General features: G+C 41.6%; 2 protein-coding genes across 4 annotated transcripts in view; both read left to right on the top strand.

Annotated features, from left to right (window-relative positions):
• The first annotated feature begins 99 nt into the window (after nt 1-99).
• GLB1 (galactosidase beta 1) overlaps nt 100-21,281 on the top strand; it is a 46,751-nt gene continuing 25,569 nt past the window's right edge. For both annotated transcript variants that reach the window (XM_080387234.1, XM_080387233.1), the window contains exons 1-5: nt 100-231; nt 11,583-11,752; nt 19,692-19,842; nt 20,123-20,183; nt 21,014-21,108. In XM_080387234.1, the coding sequence (XP_080243360.1) occupies nt 178-231; nt 11,583-11,752; nt 19,692-19,842; nt 20,123-20,183; nt 21,014-21,108 (531 nt within the window). In that variant the 5' untranslated portion in view covers nt 100-177. The remainder of the gene's footprint in view (nt 232-11,582; nt 11,753-19,691; nt 19,843-20,122; nt 20,184-21,013; nt 21,109-21,281) is intronic.
• On the top strand, nt 110-11,574 carry TMPPE (transmembrane protein with metallophosphoesterase domain). Of its 2 annotated transcripts, none has more exons than XM_080387268.1 (2): nt 110-231; nt 2,800-7,483. In XM_080387268.1, exon 2 carries the CDS (start codon nt 2,889-2,891, stop codon nt 4,203-4,205), a length of 1,317 nt encoding a protein of 438 aa, XP_080243394.1. In that variant the 5' UTR covers nt 110-231; nt 2,800-2,888; the 3' UTR covers nt 4,206-7,483. The 2 variants fall into 2 exon arrangements, with proteins under 2 accessions (XP_080243394.1, XP_080243395.1); XM_080387269.1 differs by lacking the exon at nt 110-231 and adding an exon at nt 259-1,976 and having other exon boundaries at nt 2,800-11,574.

Genomic DNA, 21,281 nt, shown 5'->3' with positions numbered 1-21,281 from the left:
GGGCTCCGGGGCGGGGCCGCGGGCGCCGGCGGGAAGGGGCGGTGCGCGCGCTGCGCGCGGCGGTTCCCAGGCAGCGGGGGGGCGGGGCGGGCCAGTCAGGTGACGCGGCCGTGTCGCGGGCCGGCGGGCTGAGGAGCGCTCGCTCCGCCGCTTCCTGGCTGTCCGCCGCCGTCCGTCATGCTGCGGCTCCTGCTCCCGCTGGCCGGCTTGGCGGGGCTCCTCCGGGCGGCGGTGAGTCCCCTCCCCCGCTCGGAGGGTACCCGCGCGGTGGCGGCGGCGGCGGCCCCGGGGGGCTGCGGGGGGCGGCCCCGAGCCCTGAGGGGCGCGGGGGGCCGCCGGGCGGGCACGGCTGCGGGGGGCAGGGGCCTCCTTTCGCCCCCGGGGCAAGGCGAGTCACTTCGGTGCGTTTTTAATGCGGCGGCGGCTCGGGGGCGCCGTGCGGGGCCGGTGGCGGCGGAGGAGGCTCCCTCCCCTCAGCGGGCTGCCCGCTCCCGCCCGCGCCGGGCCGCACTGAGGGGGCCGCCGCCGTCGGGGGGTGACCGAGGGCTCGCTGCCTGCGGAGGTGCCGGCCGAGGCCGGCTGCCGGCTCTGCGCCCTCCGCCCTTCAGACTCGGCTCTGAGAAACGCTGCAAGGCCTCGCAAAGCCACCCGTGGCGGCGGTGGGGGGCGAATCGAGCTGCAGTTCCCTTATGCCGTCACTCCATTAGTAGATCCCACGGGAAAGCTTGTTCTTCCTGTGGTGTGCGCGAGGAGGGAGAGGAGTTTTTCCTGTTCTGCCCAGGTTCGGCAGCGACTCTCTTGCTGCTTGTCCAGTGTGACGCCGCACCGCTGCCGAGCCAGCGCCTGGGCAAATCCTTCACAGTCTTCATAGTTGTGGAGCCGCGCCTTGTCGCCAGCGGCTTGGGTTTGAAGCAGTGTTAGTGTTATCTCGGTTGCTGTTGCAGCTGAATAGTGCAGAGGTGGTTAAAGCTGTGCAAAAAGCAGTGCAGCCTCATGGAAGACCTTTGTCAAAGGGAAGGTTGGGTCGCTACCGTAGGTATGGTCTCTGGGCGGTGGCAGCTTAACGGCTGCACCTTACTAAATTCTGAAGGTGGTGGGTGAGAGGAGCGGAGAGTCTATACTCACCAAAGCTGGCAGTATTAGAAGAGGGGCACTTGGTGGATTTAGTAGTTTAAAACACATGAAATACTTTATTTAAGCAAATTTCAGGAAGTTGCTGCAATAAGGGATTGTAGAAGTAGACGGTATTTAACAGATTTTTAAAAAGTATTAGCCTAATTAGAATATGTTAGGTTTATAAACAACATCCAAAAATGACTGGGCAAGGATTTGCCTTCTGGCATCCCTAATGTAGCAGCTTTATCAGCTGGAGTACTGCGTGGGGAGGAGACCACAGACAGTGGCTAGGGTTGTGTCATTTCTTTAAACAGCATGTTTTTATTGCTGTAGTCCAGACAAAATATGGCCTGGTGTCTAGAGGAACTGTGGACTTGAACCAGTAGGGCATTTCTTATCCTCTTGTCTTCCTGGCTTTATTTTCTGTAGAGATGTGTGTGAAATAGCACTGTTTTTTAAGAACAGTTTTGTAACAGCTGAGAGGGCTTGAGGAACAGAGGCTGGCAGGCACGATTTCTCTGTGAACCCACAGTTCCCTGACCAAGCAGTGGGTGGGAAGGAATCTTTTAAAAACTTGGTCTAGTCCTCAAAATATAATGGGGTCCTATCATCACAGAAGTGCTAATATTCTTTTAAATTAGCTTGGGAAAATATATGCTGCAGATAAAGCAGCCTGGGAAACGGGTTTGTAGGCTTCTTGGCTCAGGCTCACTGCAGAGCCCTGTAAGGTTGCTTTTGTGCCCTAGTTCTGAGGTATTTTTGGCTGTAATGGTTGCTTACTTTTTCTCTAGCTAAGTGTGGACTGAGAGACAAGAACTGTTTTGAAAGTAAGCGTATGCTACTGCGTGGCTTTAAATAAGGTAGTCTGTTACCTCAAACTTGTTCTCTGTTGTATGTTGTGAAAGACCATCCAAACCTTTTTCATCTTTGTTCAAAATAAAACAGTAGGTTTATTTTAAATAGAAATATGAAAAATTGGCATTAACAGAAACACTATGAACTCTAAGCAAAATACAGAGCAAAATGGGGATTTCTGGTACAATTCAAACAGAACTGATGCTTGCTTTTTTTATTTTCAGTCTGGGAACAGAGCTACATGAGACTTAGTGCTCCCTTCTAAAGGAGCACAGCGTGTGATTTTTTAATTTTTTTTTAATCCCTTTTCAACTTAATTGCATCCTGTTAGACCTGGATATGCTGAAACAGGTGTTGAGTCTTGGGAACTGTAGATGTAGTAGAAGTGAGCAGGAGGCAAGTAGCAAAACACAATGTGGATTTCACTGGCTGTACTGATTTTGAGGCTTTGGGGAAGTTTTACTCGCAACTGGAGGCAAGGATATCTGCCCGTACATCATCTGCGGTTTCTGGGACCACAGTGGCATCTGGTAGCTCCCATTCCAGTGGGGATTTCGCATGCTGCTGTAGCATGTGTTAGTAGGGAGGTGGAGGGGGAATTACTGAGGGAGGCAAGCAGGGAGCTTGGAAGGGGGCTGCCGGTATGCAGTGTTTTCAGTTGTGTGATTATTCCACATCAGGAAATCTCCTCTCTGTCTTTGTGATAGTGATTCTGCATGACCCCATGTCTTGGGTAGTATGTGCAAAGTAAGTGTCCTTTGCTGCAGTCTGGGAAAAAGGGAATGTGTGTAATATTTTAAAACGGCTGATACTGGTTCCTGGTTGCAGGCTTTGTTGACCCAAGGCATCCCTTCATAACCACATTATTGCCTACTGGAGGCTTCTGCAGAACAGAAGGAAACTGTCAGGAAGCAAAGATGATCTCCTTCAAGCAACTGCCCCTTGAAGCAAAGGCTGCAGTGGCTGCAGGAGTGGTTTTCTTCTCCATGATGCTATCACGCAGTTATCTGGCGGAAAAACTTGATCTTGGGACACGGCGTTGGCTTCTAAGGCTGCAGATGGCACTTTTTGCTAATGCACTCATGTTAATAGGATCTCTTCATGTTTGGAGAAGCACAGTCACCACGTTCTCCAGGTCTTCAGCTTCCAGCTCCTTCTGTTTCATGCCATGGAAAATAGCTGTGTTCATGTTTCTAGCTTTGGCTCATTCAAGCTTCTTTACATTGCTATTTCTTGTTGCGGAAGAGCCCTATTTCTTTTCTTTAGCTGCCTACACTTGCCTGGGGGCTTATATCATTCTTATCTTCTTCCTCTTCACTCTAGGCTCTGTAGAGCAGGCTTACAGGTTCTTGGCTGGGAGAGGCGCTAAGGCAGGCACTAGCAACAAGAACAGAACAGCAATGAAACCAGTTTTGGCAGTCATGCTGACTGTTGTGCTGACTGTTGTCGGGCTGTTAAATGCTTCCCAGCCTCCTACTGTGAATTCAGTGGAGGTTCCAGTTCACAAGCTGCCCTCAACAATGAATAATCTGAAAGTGGTGTTGCTTTCAGATATCCATCTCGGGCCTACAGTTGGGAAGACCAAGCTTGCCATGATTGTGAGAATGGTTAAGGCTTTAAAACCAGATATCACTGTGATTGTTGGGGACCTGACTGATGCTGAGGCAGAGATCATACGACCTGCTGTTGAGCCTCTTGGAGAGCTTAACTCCCCTCTTGGGACTTACTTTGTCACAGGAAACCATGAATACTACACATCAGATGTTAGCAACTGGTTTGAGCTGTTAAAATCATTTAACATTCGTCCACTCCATAATGAGAATGTGAAGATTGTTTCACCAAAGAGCACTGATGACTGGTTCTGCCTGGCTGGTGTTGATGATATTGAAGCAGATGTATTATGCTACTCAGGACATGGCATGGATTTAAAAAAAGCTCTCACAGGCTGTAGCAGTGAGCATGCAATAGTGCTGTTAGCTCATCAGCCAATTGCAGCAAAGTGGGCCCTTCAAGAGAGACCAGACATAAATTTAATTCTCTCTGGTCATACTCATGGAGGGCAGATCTTCCCACTAAATGCTGGAGCTTATCTTCTGAATCCATTCTTTGTTGGTTTGTACAAAGTTGGGCAGAACACCTTTGTCTATGTGAGCCCGGGGACGATGTACTTTGGAATACCCATGAGGCTGGGCAGCAGAGCTGAAATAACAGAGATAATTCTGCATTCTCCTTGAGGAGTTATCAGTTTGAAAGACTTCTGCCATCCTTTTTGGTCAGTATATTAGCTGTACTGCTTTGAAAGCAAATCCATTTTCAGGGAAGTTGGAGAAGATGTGTTGGGGTGGACTTCAGCAGGTTCTGTTAAGTTTGAGCAGAAAACACTAACTGATTTTGGGCCTATGAAACAAATCAGGGGCATGTTAAAATACTGAAGAAATGAATTCTTTGGGTTCATTATTAATGAGGTTCTGCATTTAAAGATAACACTGATGTCATGGAGATAATATGGCCTGTGCATGTTTAGTAATTATACCTGTGTCCTGCATTTACTTCATGTTCCACTGTTTATTATCCATCAGGCAGCTGCCTTATCAAATCTCAGGCAGGTCAAGTTCTGATCTCTTGCAGTGCAATCACTCATGCGTGTCTTGCAAAAGGGACTACAGAGTGCCCACTGAGTATATGTAAACTGTAGAAGCCTTATGCTACAAAGGTTATGGAAACGAGAAAGTTTTGTTTATTGAGGCTGGATATCTATCCTGCTAGCTGTCCGCAGCATGCGCTAGGGCTTCCAGTCTGTGCTGCTTACCAGTACAGTAAGTTGCCAGGCATCAGTTCCTGAAATTCAGGTTTTTGGGTTAAAAAGCTGGAGAGACAGATATCAAAGAGTAAAAGTATCTGTCTTTCTGAAAGCATTTTCCCTAGAATAACTGGGCATCTAGTAATGATTGAAAATAGCTGTAATCAAAGCAAATGAGAAGGAAGATGCATCATTAACATAACTTCTGTTGCTCTGAGCATGATGTCTGAGCATACAATACCTCCTGATGTAAAGCACAAAATCCAAAGCTGAAATAGTGTATTTTCTCTTAATTCTGTAAATTTTTTTATGCTTAATTTCTCTTCTGTAATTTCTCTCATGCAAGAATAAGGCGATACTATTTGAAAATGATGCAAATAGGTTAATGCTTGGAATTGTGTAAAGTGTTAATATTTCAAATAAATGGTGTGCTTTTTAGGAAGAAAACACCCCAATTCTGCAGCAGGTGACTCTTCTTAATAGCATTTGCATATCATATCCTGGTTGTCTGATAGGCACATAGCAGAATAACTGCTACAGGATAATGAAGGATGGAGAATTTCTCTGTCTTTGCTAGAAAGACTTAGCACAAATTAATATCATTCTGGAAAATTTGAGAAGTTAGAAGATATTAATAACATTATTGCTTCCGTATCTTTGTGTTCATATAAGAAAGTCAGGATGTAAATTAATGTGTGTATATTGTCCAGGCTGATGAAAGTTACCTCTGTATGTCTTCCTCTCTTCCCCCCCTTCCACTCAGTGTTGCTGTATGAAACACCATGAACAATACATTTGTCAGGGAATTCTGACTCTGAAGTCTGCAGCTGTAGCCACAGGGTTTCCGTTGCTCAGCCTTTCTGCTCACCAGTACCGGGTTCCTCTCAGGCAAACCCACATAGCGTGGGGCCAAAGAGATCAGTGCTTACATGGGAGACCAAGGGTGCCAGGGCCAGAACTGTGGTGTTCAGTCTTTTCCTGCCTTCCTGTGTGACGCTGAACAAGACACACTTATATTTTAGTCTGCAACTCCTGTTGTAGTTTTGTAGGAGGTGTGTGGAGGTGTATTTGAAGAGTACCATAGGCTTTGTAAAGTTGAGTTTTTCTCCAAGTGAAATTTTGAAGTTTCGTTTCATCCAGTCCCTTCAGCCCCTGCCCCGGGCAGAGTTTTGAACTGCTAAGTTGGCTTTGTGTCATGTTCCTCTGTACAAACATCTTGTGGTTTTGCTCACAGGAATGTTGAGAAATGCTGTAAATGTGTCGTGCACTGGAAGGTTGGTGGAAGAGCCGGAGAAGTCTTTCAATCTTGAAAACTGAACTCCTGACCAGTCAGACTAGATAATTTCTGTTTCCCAGCACCTATAATTTGGTATACTTTCTTTTCATGCTTGTGCAATAGTATCTCTTTCAGTGTTTTAAAGTTTCCACATGTGTTAAACACTGTCCACCACTTGCATGGGGTCCTTCTGTGGTTCTTGCCCATCCGAGGTGTAGTGTAGTGTCAAATTGTCTGCTGTAGAGAGAATTTTGATAGCCTGTTGCCCTCTGTTTATTTACCAACATGCCTTGATTTAAAAGCTTTGTTCTGGGTTTAGTAGTGCAGAGGGTTCCCTCTAGGCCAGGGGTCCAGGAGGATAGCTTTTCCTTTGTTATGATGAGGGTTATTACTGTGTTAAGAAGACTACTTGTTAAGTGAATTTCCATATCAGGAGGCTTTTGTGGGACTAATTTTAGCTAGTGTTAGTTTCCCAGTGAGTTGCTAGTATTAATTTTTTCTGTTTTTTTCCCGTACCCTTTTTATTTCTCTCTTCATTCTGTCCAAATTGTGCAAAACCTGGCTGAAGTGGTCCTTCTATCCCAGGGGTGCATAGATAACTTCTTCATTACATCGTATGTACCCGTTTTGAAAGATCTTTGTGTATCCTTTCAGGAGCACATACACATCCTTTTAGACATGGTCATATTATCATTTCATAAATTTGAGTTCTCCCAGTGCAATTTAGTTCTTGGTAATTTTTTTCTTTAAGTCTCCCTCTGAAAGCTTGTTTGCTTGGTAATTGGTTGTGACTTGAAATATTTTCCTCCTGTGCCAAAACACTTCAAAGCCTTTTCCTATTTCACTTTTTTTTTTAATTATGAATGGAAAGTGTCCTAGATTGACTTTCTTTTTGGTAAACAGAGGAATTAACCTACCTTTTCTAAAATCTCTGTCAGACAGCAATCCCTAATTGTCCTTCAAGGCTTTTTCTATACTTCTTCCAGTTTGACTTGAATTTGCCTAATATAGACCTGTGTCTGGTACTCCAGATGAAAAAAAAAATTGCTGTGCTACTTACTTTATAATTATCTAAAATATTTTTTGTAAATCTTTTATTTTGTGTGTGTAATGTATTTGATCTGGAGAACTTATCTAAATGAATTTATATTTCTTCCTATAGAAGGCTGGTTCTTTGCGGAGGGGAATTAATCACTGTCAGAATAATATCAGAATAGTATCATCACTTTGTGAAAGTTGTATTTCTTATATTATATAATCAGTATAGAGTGGATTTGAAAGTATATAAATTGTGGTATAACAAATGCTTTAAATGTTGGGATTTAATAAAACTTTTTTTGCTTATCAAGAAAGATGCCTCTAATGACCTTTTATTTTGTACCAGTATTTATTATAGAAGTTCATGCTGAATAGTTTTAACACACTAATTCTATTTATCCACAGAAAGCTACTGACAATAAATCTGACTAGTTTTGTTGGAAAAATCTTGGGCTTACACTGCTAAGTGAGGCATGGTGGAAAGTGGGAAAGGTCAGGCCACTATTAAATTTACCTAATGCCTACTAGGGGGAAGAAGTGTAGGCTAAGGAGATGAGGATGTGATGCAGTGAAAAGGACCAATGCAAGGGCAGAGGAAGGATACTAAGAAGGAACAAGAGAAAATGAATTTTGGTACTTAGGTTTTGGGGTAGAGAAAGGGGTGTTCTATGCTTGAATGGTCTACATAAAAGATGCTAGGTGGAGGAGTTCATTGAGGATTTGTATCTGTATTTCTTTGCCTTCCAAATAAGAAAAAAACCTGCCTTGTGAATTTGGAGAATGAGATATTCTAGCCACTGTTAAGTACTTTTGTGTGCTGAAGCTATGATTTTTTTCCTCTGTTGAAATGCATGCATGTTACAATATGTTGAAAGAGCATTAAGGTTGTAAAAGTAAATTCTTACTTGATTTAAGAAAGGACAAATTTTATAGTTCTTCCCTTTTTCGTGTGAGTATATTCTGAGCATGTAAGATGCAACGCTATACCATTGCCTCTAAGGGTCTGAGTTTTCAGCTGGGCATTAATACAATGTGGTATGAATTAACTGGCATCCTCTAGGATGTGTTGCAGTTAGTCTGTTGAATCTGCTTACCAAACTAGCAGACCCACTGCCCCATCTTCTGCAAGATGCAGGGAATTCATTCCTGCTGTATATTCACAACCATGAGTATATGATAGCGATAGAGCCAGACACAAATTCGTAAGAATTGTTTTGGGTTTGTTGCAAGCCCTGGTCTGCGAGCAGTGGGTAGTGTCATGCACTGGCAATAAAGGAATGTTGAATAATTGGTCATGAAGGGAAGTCTGTTTACAGCGGGAAGTGAATAAGGTGAATCAGACAAAGTAGTCTGGAAGCTTCCTCCTTCTCACACCTATAGTAATACTGTATCAGAAAATGTATGTGTAAGGAAGGTGATTTACAGTTATGGTCACAGCTTTAGAAGTGTGGCTTCTAAATGGTAACCAGTTCAATGATGACCATTTCCGTAATTAATACCTGCTTTTTATTGTTTTATTGTTCAAAGAAAGCGTTGTTTCTCTGCCAGAGGTGTCTGTACCCTGAGGGTAGAGCTATGTAAACAGTTGATTGAACTTTCATCATCTCTCAACAGTTACCTGCCATAAATGGATTGTGTCTTTTCCATAGGCCTTTTGATGTGGTTAGTTTAAAGGCGGGGCTAAAATGCTCTTTCAGAGGGAAATAACAGCAATTTATTTTGACTCTCCTTCTTTATTTCCGGGGATAATGGTCTTTCAATGTGGCTTTGCTGCACCTGAGTTCTGAGTTTCATGTGGTCATGATCATTTTGAAGTGCTGAACAAGTGTGACTTGTCACAGTGCCCGGGAGTAGAAAAATCTGAAGGATGTGAAGCATCTGCTTGGTGTTCCTACGGGTGAGTGGTTTCCTTTGGAGATATACACAGTATAATTCCATCCTGGTGCAGCATGCCCAAGAATGAAGATGCAGGTTATAAATTAAAGGTCAGCAAAAAGGCACATATATTTGAATTGAAAGGGAAGTAAGCAGATGGTGCATACCTGTGCATCCTCTGCAGTGGTAACTTATTTGAGGTTTAACAGCCTGGAGTTATACAACATCATTTCCCAGGGAGAATTCCAACCTTCGAGTTACTTTTGTTCCGTAGCGGTTGGTTTGTATTTTTCAGCTCTGTAAGGTTCTGATTTTGTGCAGATCTGGCATGTCCATACTTTTGAGTCAAGATTTATTTCAACTTTGATGGAACTCTTTGTTAAATGTTAAGAATGGGTCTGTGTTTGTGGAATCAGGGCTTAAAAAGCTTCCGCTATGCGATACTTGGCAATCCCTTGAGTTCTTGTTTCCGTGCCAGCTCAGGGCTGCATCTTCTCACATCTGTTGTTACATGTCCACCACGGAGACAGTTTCACTTGTTCACTGTTGGCGGAATGTTTTGGATTGCTGTGTGCACTGAAGACATTTTCCACAACTTTATTTTAGGTTTTCTGTGAATAAATGCCTTTATCATAGTTGCAACTTCATATAGTCTTCCTTCTCCTTGGAGTTTGTAGTCTTCAAATGTTTGTGAAGTGTTACCTCGCTCAGTCGCTTCATTTAATGACAGTCTAGGGATAGGCATGTTGACTCAATTTCATCCTCAATTTTTCAGGAGAGCTTTTTCTTTTTACTCCATCTAGTAGTTTATACTCTTGTTCTTTTGGCCTCTGACACATTGCACTGGCTCCTTTTTGCTGTCTTGTTGCATTAAGAGTATGCTCTTGGTTGGCAGTTGTGTCCAGTTGTTGGCCAGGAGTCTCAGTGCTTGCTGGTATATGGTTATACATGCCTGCTGTATTTCATTTTTTCCATTCCTTTCCTTTTATTCTTCCTGTAGTTGCACACAGTACTGTAACAAAATTTTTCACTAGTTAACAGAAGTGGTTACATGAGAATATTCTTCAAAACAGTGTGGTCTGTTAATCCCTACTTAATCTTTGGGCAGATTTCCTCCAAAGGTGGATGGCTCTCATGTAAGGAGGTATGTATGTGTCACCTGGGGTTGTATGGTGGTCTGTATCTCTCTTGCCTTTCTAATGTCATCACTTTTGTTTCATGTAATCAACTTGCTAATTGCTAAGCCCCATTCTCAATAAGGGACAGACCAAGGCCTATCTTTTCAGGAACAAGGCCAGCTTCAACAGCTTTTAATTTACACTATTCTAAGATGTGTTTCATTTGGACTATTACAATGTCCAATAAATGCTGAGGTTTGTTTGGCTGACTTCTGATTTATTTTCTGGTAGGTATGAAGAACTAACTGATTACATTTGCTGTCAAGTGATGTTACTTCCTAGATCCGTACTGAACTTTCATTGAAGGGATTTTTTTTTTATGTGCTCAGTAATGAATCTGAGAAAATGCAAATGCCAAGTTAGAGAACATGAAGACAAACAACCAACAATTCAGTGATGTGTGGAGGACAACAGTAGTACTGGTGACAGGGATGCCAAAGATAAATGAGAGATGGAAGATATGAAATGTTAAAGCTCTTGTTTAAAAAATAATAAAAAAATTAAAGTTAAAAGTGCTTAAAGACATAGGGCCAGGCACTTAAAAGGTCTTCTGCTTTTCCTTTGTTTTTTTTGACAAGCAAAGGAAGTACTGCTGTTGGTCATAGTAGCTTAAATTTTGCTAAGATCATAGGCTCACTAGGCTTACTTGAGGAGTAATCCCATGCTCTTGAAATTAAGGTATTTTTCTTATGGCTAGGAAGTGTGGACTCTTATTCCTAATTTGCCTGCTTTTTTTTTTTTTTTTTTTTTTTTTTTTTTTTTTTTAAGTACACTGGTTTGGGTGTGCTTTGCTGTAAAAGTATTGAAAGTAGGACTTCCTCAAAAAATGACTAATTTTTAGTGACTTACATAAATGTATGCGGTTTGCCAGACTGATCTATCAAAGTTTTATACTTACTAGAAACTAAGCTTTCAAACATGTATGGATTTGTGCTCTGGAGTATTTAGAATGTGCATTTTGTTCCTTAAAAGCTCCCAGCTGGCTTTTGCTTCCAGACTTGAGCATGGCAGTAAGAGTTGGAATTAGGATCGTATTTTCCAACAGTTTAGTAAGTTGAAGCATTGGGTGCAAAGTGTTGGCATTCACCCGGTCTCCCCTTATGAATTCCTCACCATTTGTACTGGTGTAAGCAGCTGCAAAATGTATCACTGTAGAGAGATGGTACTATGCACTTGTTGAAAGTGCAGAATGCATGTGGCATATTTTGGTGTAGTAGTGAATCCTGTTATTGTGTGGTTGGCCGATGTGTTGTAGTCCTTTGGTGTTGGGCTCAGGCAGGCTGTATGTATAGCTAATGGAGAGCACTTCACCATTTTAATTTTAATGCCATTGTACTTTCTATTGTGACAATCCACAGACTTGTGTAGACTGTTCTCCATGTCTTTCAAGGCAGAAAGAGATTATATTGTGTAATTTTTTATTATGTTTTTTTTTTGTACACAGAGTATACCCCAAAGGAGTTTTGGGATTGATTATGGCTGCAACTGCTTTGTCAAGGATGGCAGGCCTTTCCGTTACATCTCAGGTAGCATTCACTACTCACGGGTGCCCCAGTATTACTGGAAAGACCGCCTGTTGAAGATGAAGATGGCAGGACTTGATGCCATTCAAACGTAAGTAGCTGTTGACTTTCAAAGTGATTTGTAGTCCTGGGAGATGTATGAGTAGTAGTAAAGTGGAATGCTACCATTGTGACTTGGTTTATTAATTTTTAAGTAATAGGTGAGAAAGCTCTGGAGAAGTGAAGGGTGGATAGGGTGACCTCTTAACAGCATAGATGGACAACTGGGCAGGTTATAGCTAGCAGTCCACTTCCCTGCCAATAAGCAACACCTCTTGCTTCACAACCCAGGATGCAAATGTGACCTGAAATAAGTTGTTGGACTGTAAACTTTGGCAACTGAAAAACAGTTTTATATTTTGTTGGGTTGACCGTGGCAGGACACCAGGTGCCCACTAAAGCTGCTGTATCACTCCCCCTCCTCAACTGGACGAGGGAGAGAAAATACAGCAAAGGGCTTGTGGGTCAAGATAAGGACAGGGAGATCACTCACCAGTTACTGTCACATGCAAAACAGACCTGACTTGGGGAAAAATTAATTTATTACCAATCAGATCAGAGTAAGATAATGAGAAAAACTGATTTTAAAACACCTTCCCCCTTATACCTCCCTTCTTCCCAGGCACAGCTTTATTCCTGAATTCCCTACCTCCTCCCCCTAAGTGGTGCAGGGAGATGGGGAACTGTGGTCAGTTTATTACACATCGTCTCTGCCACTCCTTCCTTCAGGGGGAGGGCTGCTCACACTCTTCCCATACTCTAGCATGGGGTCCCTCCCACGGGAGACAGCCCCCCACAACTTCTCCAATATGTGTCTTTCCCACTGGCTACTGTTCTTAGCAAACTGCTCCAGCGTGGGTCCCTTCCACAGGGTGCAGCCCCTCAGGCACAGGCTGCTCCAGTATGCGTCTCCACAGGGTCACAAGCCTGGCCAGCAACCCTGCTCCAGCCTTGGGCTTCTCGCTCCATGGTTCGTGCCAGGAGCTGCTCCAGCATGGGCTGCCCACACAGTCACAGCTTCCTTCAGGCATCCCCTGCTCCAGCATGGGTTCCTCCATGGGCTGCAGGTGGATATCCGCTCCACTGTTAACCTCCGTGGGCTGCAGGCGGATATCTGCTCTGCTGCCTGGAGCACCTCCTCCCCTCCTTCTGCACTGACCTGGGTGTCTGCAGAGCTGTTGCTCTCACATAGTCTCACTCCTCTCCAGCTGCAATTGCACAGGTGTCAGCAGCACTACCATAATTACTGATGGGCTTGGCCTTGGCCAGCAGCAGGTCTGTCTTGGAGCCGTCTGGCATTGGCTCTATTGGACATGGGGGAAGCTTCTGGTAGTTACTCGCAGAAGCCACCCCTGTAGCCCCCCTGCTATCAAACCCTGGCCACGCAAACCTAGTACATATGTGCTTTGCTTCTGCCAAGGGCATTGTAATCTCTGTTCAAAAGGCAGGCGAGGTGAGAGGGGACAATGACCTCTTAATACAGCCTAAGTTGTATCACTCTAAAGTCTTGGAGATACTGGCAAAAGCTGCAGTAATGTTATTTCACCAGGAGTGTTTAAATTTAGAAAAATGGTTGGGAACTAGATGTACTTCTCTGAAAAAAAAAATACTGTTTAAACAGCTTTCAGTTTTGTGTACTGAACCTTTAGTCCATTTTTCTTGTCTTTCCTACCTGGTTGTATACATAATTACAACAGGTGAGGCACAGATTAAAAAAAAAATAAAATGCTTGCTCTTTTGCCAAGCTTCCTTGACAAGGGAAGAGTGGTGAAGAAGTGTAAGGCATAGTCTTTTCAAGCAATGATTCTAATTCCCAAGCATGTTTGTTTTTCTTTCCTAAAGCATTAGAAGGCTTAGAGCTTCTCTTCAAAACAGCCTGCCTGTGTGCTATGGACTGCCAGGCAGTGTTGGCTCTGTAAGCCAGGTTACTTTGCTCAGCAGGAGTGTTGCACTATTTCTCCTTCTCCTGCCTTGAAATCAGTGTTTTGTTTGACCTGCAGATTGCACGGTTGCCTTGTGTACTTCTGGATGTGATTAGTGAGGGTTAGACTGTGAAGAACAGATTGCAGGGAAAGAAAAGGAGTTGCCTTTTTTCCACCACCATCCCAAATTTACCTCAATTTTTTGGTATGTCTTAAAACCCTTCCCAGTGTTGTTTGGTGTGTGTCTTTTGGGGTGGTTTTTGTTGTTTTCTAATCAAGCAAGTTCTGTCTTCCCTCACATCACATAAGAACAATGGGATTAACACACTTGCTCAGGACAGAGTTGCTGGAATTGCCCATGTAATTACTTTTATTGCAGCAAAATATACTTTCAAATGGCCCTGAAAATTATACCTTTTGATGTCTGGCTTGAAGATCAGCCTGGGTCCTGACAGTGGCTCTGCGACACCTATGATCCATAGTGTCTCATATTTCCCTTATGTCTCTTGATTTATTTTCCTTCTTCTCCCAACACCCATATATTTTTGGTGCCCTCTGTTCATTTCCAGCTTCAACTTGTTTCTTCCTTTTTCCTTTAATTGCCTGTTCATGTCTCTGTTGCATCACTGGTCTTTTGGGATAGGAATGTTTTCTTTCCCATTCACTCCATGACTGTTGTTTAATGGCAAAATTGCATCAGGGCTGTTTTGGTTTTTTTTCCCCCTGTTGCTTTGTCCTTCTTTGTAATTTCCCAATAACTAGGGCTTCCCCCCCGCACTTATTGAGATCTTCTACTCTGTGCTTTCCTGTTTTACAGTAGTGTCCTACCACTGTGCAGGATGGCGTGGGGATTGTCTTGGGTTGCAGGTTCAACTGGTCTCTGTCAGTTTTGGAAGAGCTGAGTTGTTTCTGTTTTGGCACAGAAGGCACAGTGCAGCTAGCAAGTGTTGCCCTGTGGTTATGTGGCCTGTGGGCTTAGGTGGTGTTGCTGGATCACCAATGGCAGAAAACAGGTTTTTTACAACATCCTTTTCTTTTTGTAGAGCAGACTGGCATTCTTTAACTCTCTCCCCCATCACTGCTTACCTTTTGGATTTTTTTCTGCAATGGTGAGAGATAGCTCTGAAATGTGTATCTTATAAGCAGCAAGTATCCCTGTGCCCTTGCATTTTCTACAAGGATCAAATGCATGCATCTTCCCATTTGACACTGATCTCTTTCTCTCTTGACAGTAAAAAAAAACAACCACCACCCCACCCACCAAACCCCCTTTTGTTTTTCTTTAAAGTTTGCAGATAATCCAGTCTTACTGCTCTTGATTATTAAGATGAAACAATAAATTTTCATGTTACCCCAACAATTCTGCTGTGATTTTGATAAAAATGGAAATTGCTCTGGATGAGTAGTTGTGTTTTTGTTTTGTCGTCTTCTGCCTACTCTTTCCTAGATCAGTAACATTAGCAAGGGACTGAGATACCAGTTATGTGAAGTCCTTCTGGAATGGGCAGCAGCACTGCCAGACCTTTTGGCAGAATATGGTAGTTGGACTCCCAAAACTTGGAGCCATCTCTGAAGACTGTGATTTTGCTGCTTGGGGTTTTTCCCATGAGACGAGGAAGGGTCTTGCTATAATTTGAAATATGGGAGCCTTCCTTGTTCTTTTCAAGGTGCTCTCAATGAGGTTTGCTACTTCAAGGGAAACGGGATCCTTTTATTATAGGATTGTCCTCATAAATACCTTGTGGTCAAAGCAAGCCAGACCTGCTGCTCTTCCTGTTCTCTGCAGCCTCATTTCCAAAAGACTTGCTATGCCTTGATGCATCATTTAACTAATGACTGAGTCAGCACCTCAACTGGGACTCTTGAACGGGTGAAGTCAGTATATGTATATAACCATCTGCACCTGAAAACATCTTAAGCAATAACAGAATATGAGAAAACAGGTGACAGGAAGCTTGATCTTGCATTAAAGCTTAAGATATCAGGGCTTAAATCTTTCAAATAGTAGGTTGAAATTTGATGTGGTTGGTGTGACATGCCAGAAGATGATGGAGTACCACCGAGGAGCTTCACTCCTGACCTCAGCAAGTAGCACACAGAGGCACTGGTCATACAGGGGTAACTGTCCTTGTTTTCAGTTTCTGTACTGTCTGCCAAGGAGAAATGCATACTATCAAAGACATCTGGAAAGGACTGGAAATTAGTGGTTTGGGTTTTTTGGTATGGAGAAGATAAACAATTAACCACTAGATGGGGCTAAATATTTACAGATCAGTGGAGAAGCTTCCTGTAAGAACTGGCAGTTACCTTACAAATCCATAGAAAGTTAGAGAATGTCGATGTTTTATTTGTTTTACTGTATTTGTTGACTAATGAGCAGATAAACCTGTAGAAAGTCCCTCTGAGAAAGAGCTGCTGTTAAAATATTAATTAAAAAATAAGCACAATTTACATTTTTTCTAAGGACTCATAAATGTGTGATTTAACTAGTGTGTATAAAATGCTACTCTATTATTTATGAAATTAGTACAAGCTATTTAAATTTACACTACTAAAAAAACCCCACCTGGTATTACAGAGAGAGTTATGCTGTGTATTAAGGTTGTTAAAGTGTTTTTTTTTGCCAGTTGACATCACTGAAATAGGAAAGCTGTGACTTTTAAGGAAAAGGAAGGGTATAGGATGAACCTTGGAAATTGCGTGTAAATGGAAAGTAAATGCTATTACTCAAATACAGAAGAAATACCACATTTCAGGTTGAAAAAAGAAATGTGGCATTCCTTTATAAATTAACTATTCTGTAGCTAAAGCAGTACAGAATTAACAACTGACTACAAATTTATATAATGGTATATAGAAATTATGCTTGCTAATAATAACAATTTTGAAGTAAAATTATTTAATTTATTATTTAATTAATGGCCTCAAATTATTTAATTTAAGGCCATTGCTAGCTGTACAAAATATACTGGGGGATTAAAGTGTATTAGTAACAAATTTATATCATGAATCATTCTGTAAGAAAGCATTTCATGTGATTTTTTTTTTTTTTTTTTCTTCAGTTTTTTCCCTTCTCCACAGAAACCTGCTTTTTTTCCTGGCCTTGTGGGGAAGCATGGGACATAGAAAAATTCTTCCAGAAACAGTTTTAAACTATCTTCTTCCATCCTGAACATAAGGGAGCTGGATAAACCCTTTTGTCCTTACCTCAGACAATATTAGACCTTCAGACTTGTTTCTAGAACAAGTTTGTAAAACTCTCCAATGAGTATATTTTTGTAACTAACAGGTTACAAGGTGTAGTTAAATTTCAGCTAGAAGTCTTTCCCCAGATTAACCTGTAACTTACTTATCAGTTATTTGTAATTTGTTTCGTTGCCTGAAGAGAAAGGAACATAAGCTGTTTCTGTTTTTCTGTAGTAGTATTTTAAACAGCAAGAAACAGTTATGAAGTTAATATCTAGTCATCTTTATTTAGCTCAAACAGGTGCAGCTCTCTGCTAGAAACATTTTTTCAGCGAATGAGTTGCTACATCAACATGCCTGGTAATTCCTCCCAGAAAGAGCTGTGTCTGTTATTGCAATGTCATGTTGGTGATTCAATGTCAGATGGTACTTTTCAGTGGAACCTGCAGACCCTTTTCCTATTAATACCACTTCTATATGTCTTCTTTCTCATTTTGTATTTTGCCTTTTCCTTTGTAAGAGAGAATTAAAAACTGCTAACTTGTCATTCCTTGTTGATGTCAGACCATATTGCTCATTAGTAAGGAGCACTTAGAATCCTCGTCATGTTCACTGACAGATTTGCAACTGCTCCCCATTTGCAAAGCATGCTGTGTATTACATCGCCCAAATGTCAATAAAAGCTTGGGATATAGTTACATCTACCAAAGACACTTGGGATAATCCTCAAAATATCCCACTGCTTTCCCAGCAAATAGTGGGTTGTTCTTTTACGGTTAATTTTTATTCTGCGTTAATGTTATACCAACTAGCCTCTATTTTTTTTTTTTTTTCCCTTTTCTGCTGTACAGTGCTCCTATGAGCAAAGTACCAAACCCCCTGCTAAGTCAGGATACATAACCTTTTTTCCTTTTCTTTAATCCTTTAGGCAAATTTTCCTGTGAACAAATGGAGTTAGGTTTATCTGTCCTTGACAAGTCCATACTCACATATATATATAAAACTTGAAGTAATTCTCTTTGTCTAAGCAATAGTTTTGGAAACAACGTAGTTGTTAGAGCTTAGAGAAAACTAAAATTATTCTGCAGTGATAACTTGGATAATGGTATATGAAACAAGGAAAGCAAGCACAATATGATACTCTGGTATTAGTTTATTTGGGGTAGGTTGGTCATTCATTCATTTAAAATATTTTTCTACTTTATCTACTTTCATCTTAGTTGTCAGCAATCACTTTACTGCTCTGCTTGAAATTTAGACAAATGCACAAAACCAAATGAACGTTGAATGTATTTTCACATTGTTCATATATTCATTAAATGCACATTTCATATATTCATTAAATTCAACTTTAGTTTGATTTACAAATGAGTCAATTGTGTGCTTTGGAAACATTAGAGCAGGTTGAGAAAGAAATAAAATACACTACGTAAATGGGAAATTTGCATTTTGATGCCTAAGTGTGTTCCTTTGACTCCATCCTGGCATACGAATTTTAAGCTTCATATTTTCAAACAGAGGCTTAAGATTTTGGCCTTTGTGAGGCTATAATATTAACTAATGTTGCTGAAAGATTGTAATTTTTGTATTTGAATCTCAGACATGCGTACATGTGAACATGGCCATTTCAGTAGTGTGCTCATGTGAAGGTTCCTGTTTTTCTTGCTTATTAAAAGCAGTGTTTTCTGCACTTTCTTTCCCTCTTGGGTAGTTATTACAAAATTAACTCTGGAGCATGTAAACAAATGCAGACGGTAAGACTAGTGTTGCCTGAGAGGATCTTTGCTTGACTAACCACAGTTTTGGTTTTAAAATTTTTTTCTCAAATTTGTTCTCTCTGGAACAGTGGCAACAGTTCTCTAAGAGGGATTACAAACCCATGTGCAAAAAAATAAATGCATGGAGAATGAGTTTCCCATTCTTTTGAATCCTTGCTCAGGCTGTACTCATCCCTAATTTTAATGTCTGGCTGTGCTACGGCCGCCACTTAGTACTATACCAAGCCAAAACTCTCAGGGTTGTCAAGCAGGGGCCTTAAGCTACAACACCTACGCGTGGCAGTTGGTAGATAACATGTTTCTTTGTTGTCTTGCAACCAAGCAAATTATTTTTATCTTTTGTGAGATGTTCTGTGTTGAGGCTGTGGTTTCCTAAGTCCTGGAAGTAGGACAGAGGTGTTCTTTCAAATGGTTATCTGCTTGTTTGGCAGCTTTGTTTACTTGGTTGAAATGAAGTTTTCCTTTGTCCAGGCTCTTGGGCACCTTAGCGTCTTTTAACTTCACAGTTCCAGAACCTGCATTGCTCCTGGTCAGTAAAACCTTTCAGGACCTAGATGCAATATCATTTGAGGCTTGGACGTTTTTAAGTTCTTTGTTAGTGGCAGCGGCGCTGTGGACCTGTCAGCCTGGTTGGCATTCCTTGTGCAAGCTGGATGATCCATTTGCAAAGGGTCGCGTGCTGTTTTGGGCAAATTCGTTCCTGACCACCTCTTTTATGAGTGGTTTACAGTATCCATCTTTTCACAAACCTCCCACCACTGTACAACTGGCAGCTGACTTGCTAACATCAAAACTGTTAACTATTTAAATTTTGGAACAGACATCATGGGTTCAAAATGGCACTAACAACACCTGTTCTTGCATTGATATGTACTCGTGCAGACATAGCTGCAAAGTACTAAGCCTTATTTCAGTATTAATTTTAACACCTTCTGTCATAAGTAGTACCTCACAGAAGAAAGGCTCTGGAGTTATTCTGCTTTTTTACTGATCTGAAGACCAGTTCAGCATTACAGTCTCTGGGCCATGTAGTGCAAACAGCTGTTATTTGGAGTTCTGGGTTAGTCTCAGTTTCCTAATGGAAGGTGATCTTCTCTCTTCATAGGTATGTGCCATGGAACTACCACGAACCCCAGCTGGGCGTGTATGACTTTTCTGGTGACAAAGATCTGGAGTATTTCCTGCAACTTGCTAAAGACACTGGTTTGCTGGTTATCCTGAGAGCTGGGCCTTACATCTGTGCAGAATGGGACATGGTACACCCTTTTGTAACAGTTATTTCTAGGGAATGCAAGTATTTTTGTCTTGAAGTAGACACACATACTTGGTATATATTTGAACAAGGCTCTTGGTTTAACTTATTAAATTCCATGCCTCCTCCTTATAACACAAGCTTATTTGGTATTCTTTTTTCATTGGGAATTGTTACTTGTAGAAAACCAGTCTTAAGGTCTCAGTGTATGTTTTGATAAAAGGCTAAATTTTTCTTACGTTCCATGGAAATGGTCACTGAAATTATTCCCTTTCTTTTCCCAGGGAGGCCTTCCTGCATGGCTGTTGGAGAAGAAATCTATCGTTCTCAGGTCTTCTGATCCAGGTAGAGGCATCGAGAAAGACTAGCAAAAATGCACTTTAGCAGCAAGGCAACTTGCTGTTTGAAGCCATTACTAGATAATTCATATTTCAGCTTAAGTTATCTTGTGAGTAGAATTTTCAGTACTTTTAATTAAAAGTGTGCATTCGAAGTATACAGAATGAACAAAGTAGGGTAGAAGGTTTCCAGAGTATTGACAAATTTCATTAAAATTGGTGCCAAGAAAGAAGTCATTATCACCACTGAGGGAAAAGAAGGTAGCGCTCAGCTGTGAGGTTTTTGGTTTTGCAACAGCCAACTGGCCACTCATTGTGGGGATCCCTCTTGACTGGTCAGTGTGCATGTAATTCCAGAACTAGTTGTAGCATTCTTATGTGCTACCTGGTCATGGACCAGACATGGAGGGGTGAGATGAGACAGGAGAATAATGTGGTTATTGGAGTGCATATTAGGGAACAAAGTTATATATCATATCTGACTTCAGTTCTGCTTTTTGTGAGATAAATTATCTATTTAAAAACCCACTACATATAGCAACATTCACATTTATTTTTCTGTTTAAATGTATTAGGACAACATGTGTGAGACATATTGAAGTGTCTCTGATGATTTTCAAAGTTCATCAGTACTTAAATATTTTATTTTTTAGTAAACTGTACTGGAAGCTGATGTTTTAAAACAAATATAAGAGCACATCAGTTCATTAAATGCTATTCTCTTATACTTCACATATTTAGAACAGTAGGTAAAAACTACCCATATATAATTTAAAACAAAAAAAATAGAAAAAAAACAGAAACAGTTGTGAAAGATTTATACTTTGTGTATCTCAGATTACCTGGCAGCAGTAGAGAAATGGATGGGTGTCCTTTTGCCAAAGATGAGGCCTCACCTCTATCAAAATGGGGGTCCAATCATCATGGTGCAGGTAACTTCCTGAAAATCAAACGGACCTGAGCTTATATTGCTCTTGCAGACACTCCATGGGTGTTGGGTGGTAATGTCACAGGTGTTCCTTAACAGTTTCAGGTAGCTGAAAGTTTCTGATAAAATCCCTTATCCTAAAGAACAGAATGCATTGTTTCCAGAATTCAGAGTGTA

The sequence above is a fragment of the Falco punctatus genome (genome assembly GCF_963210335.1).
Source record: "Falco punctatus genome assembly, chromosome: 4".
Lineage (NCBI taxonomy): Eukaryota > Metazoa > Chordata > Aves > Falconiformes > Falconidae > Falco > Falco punctatus.
This window is presented reverse-complemented; position numbering and strand designations above follow the sequence as displayed.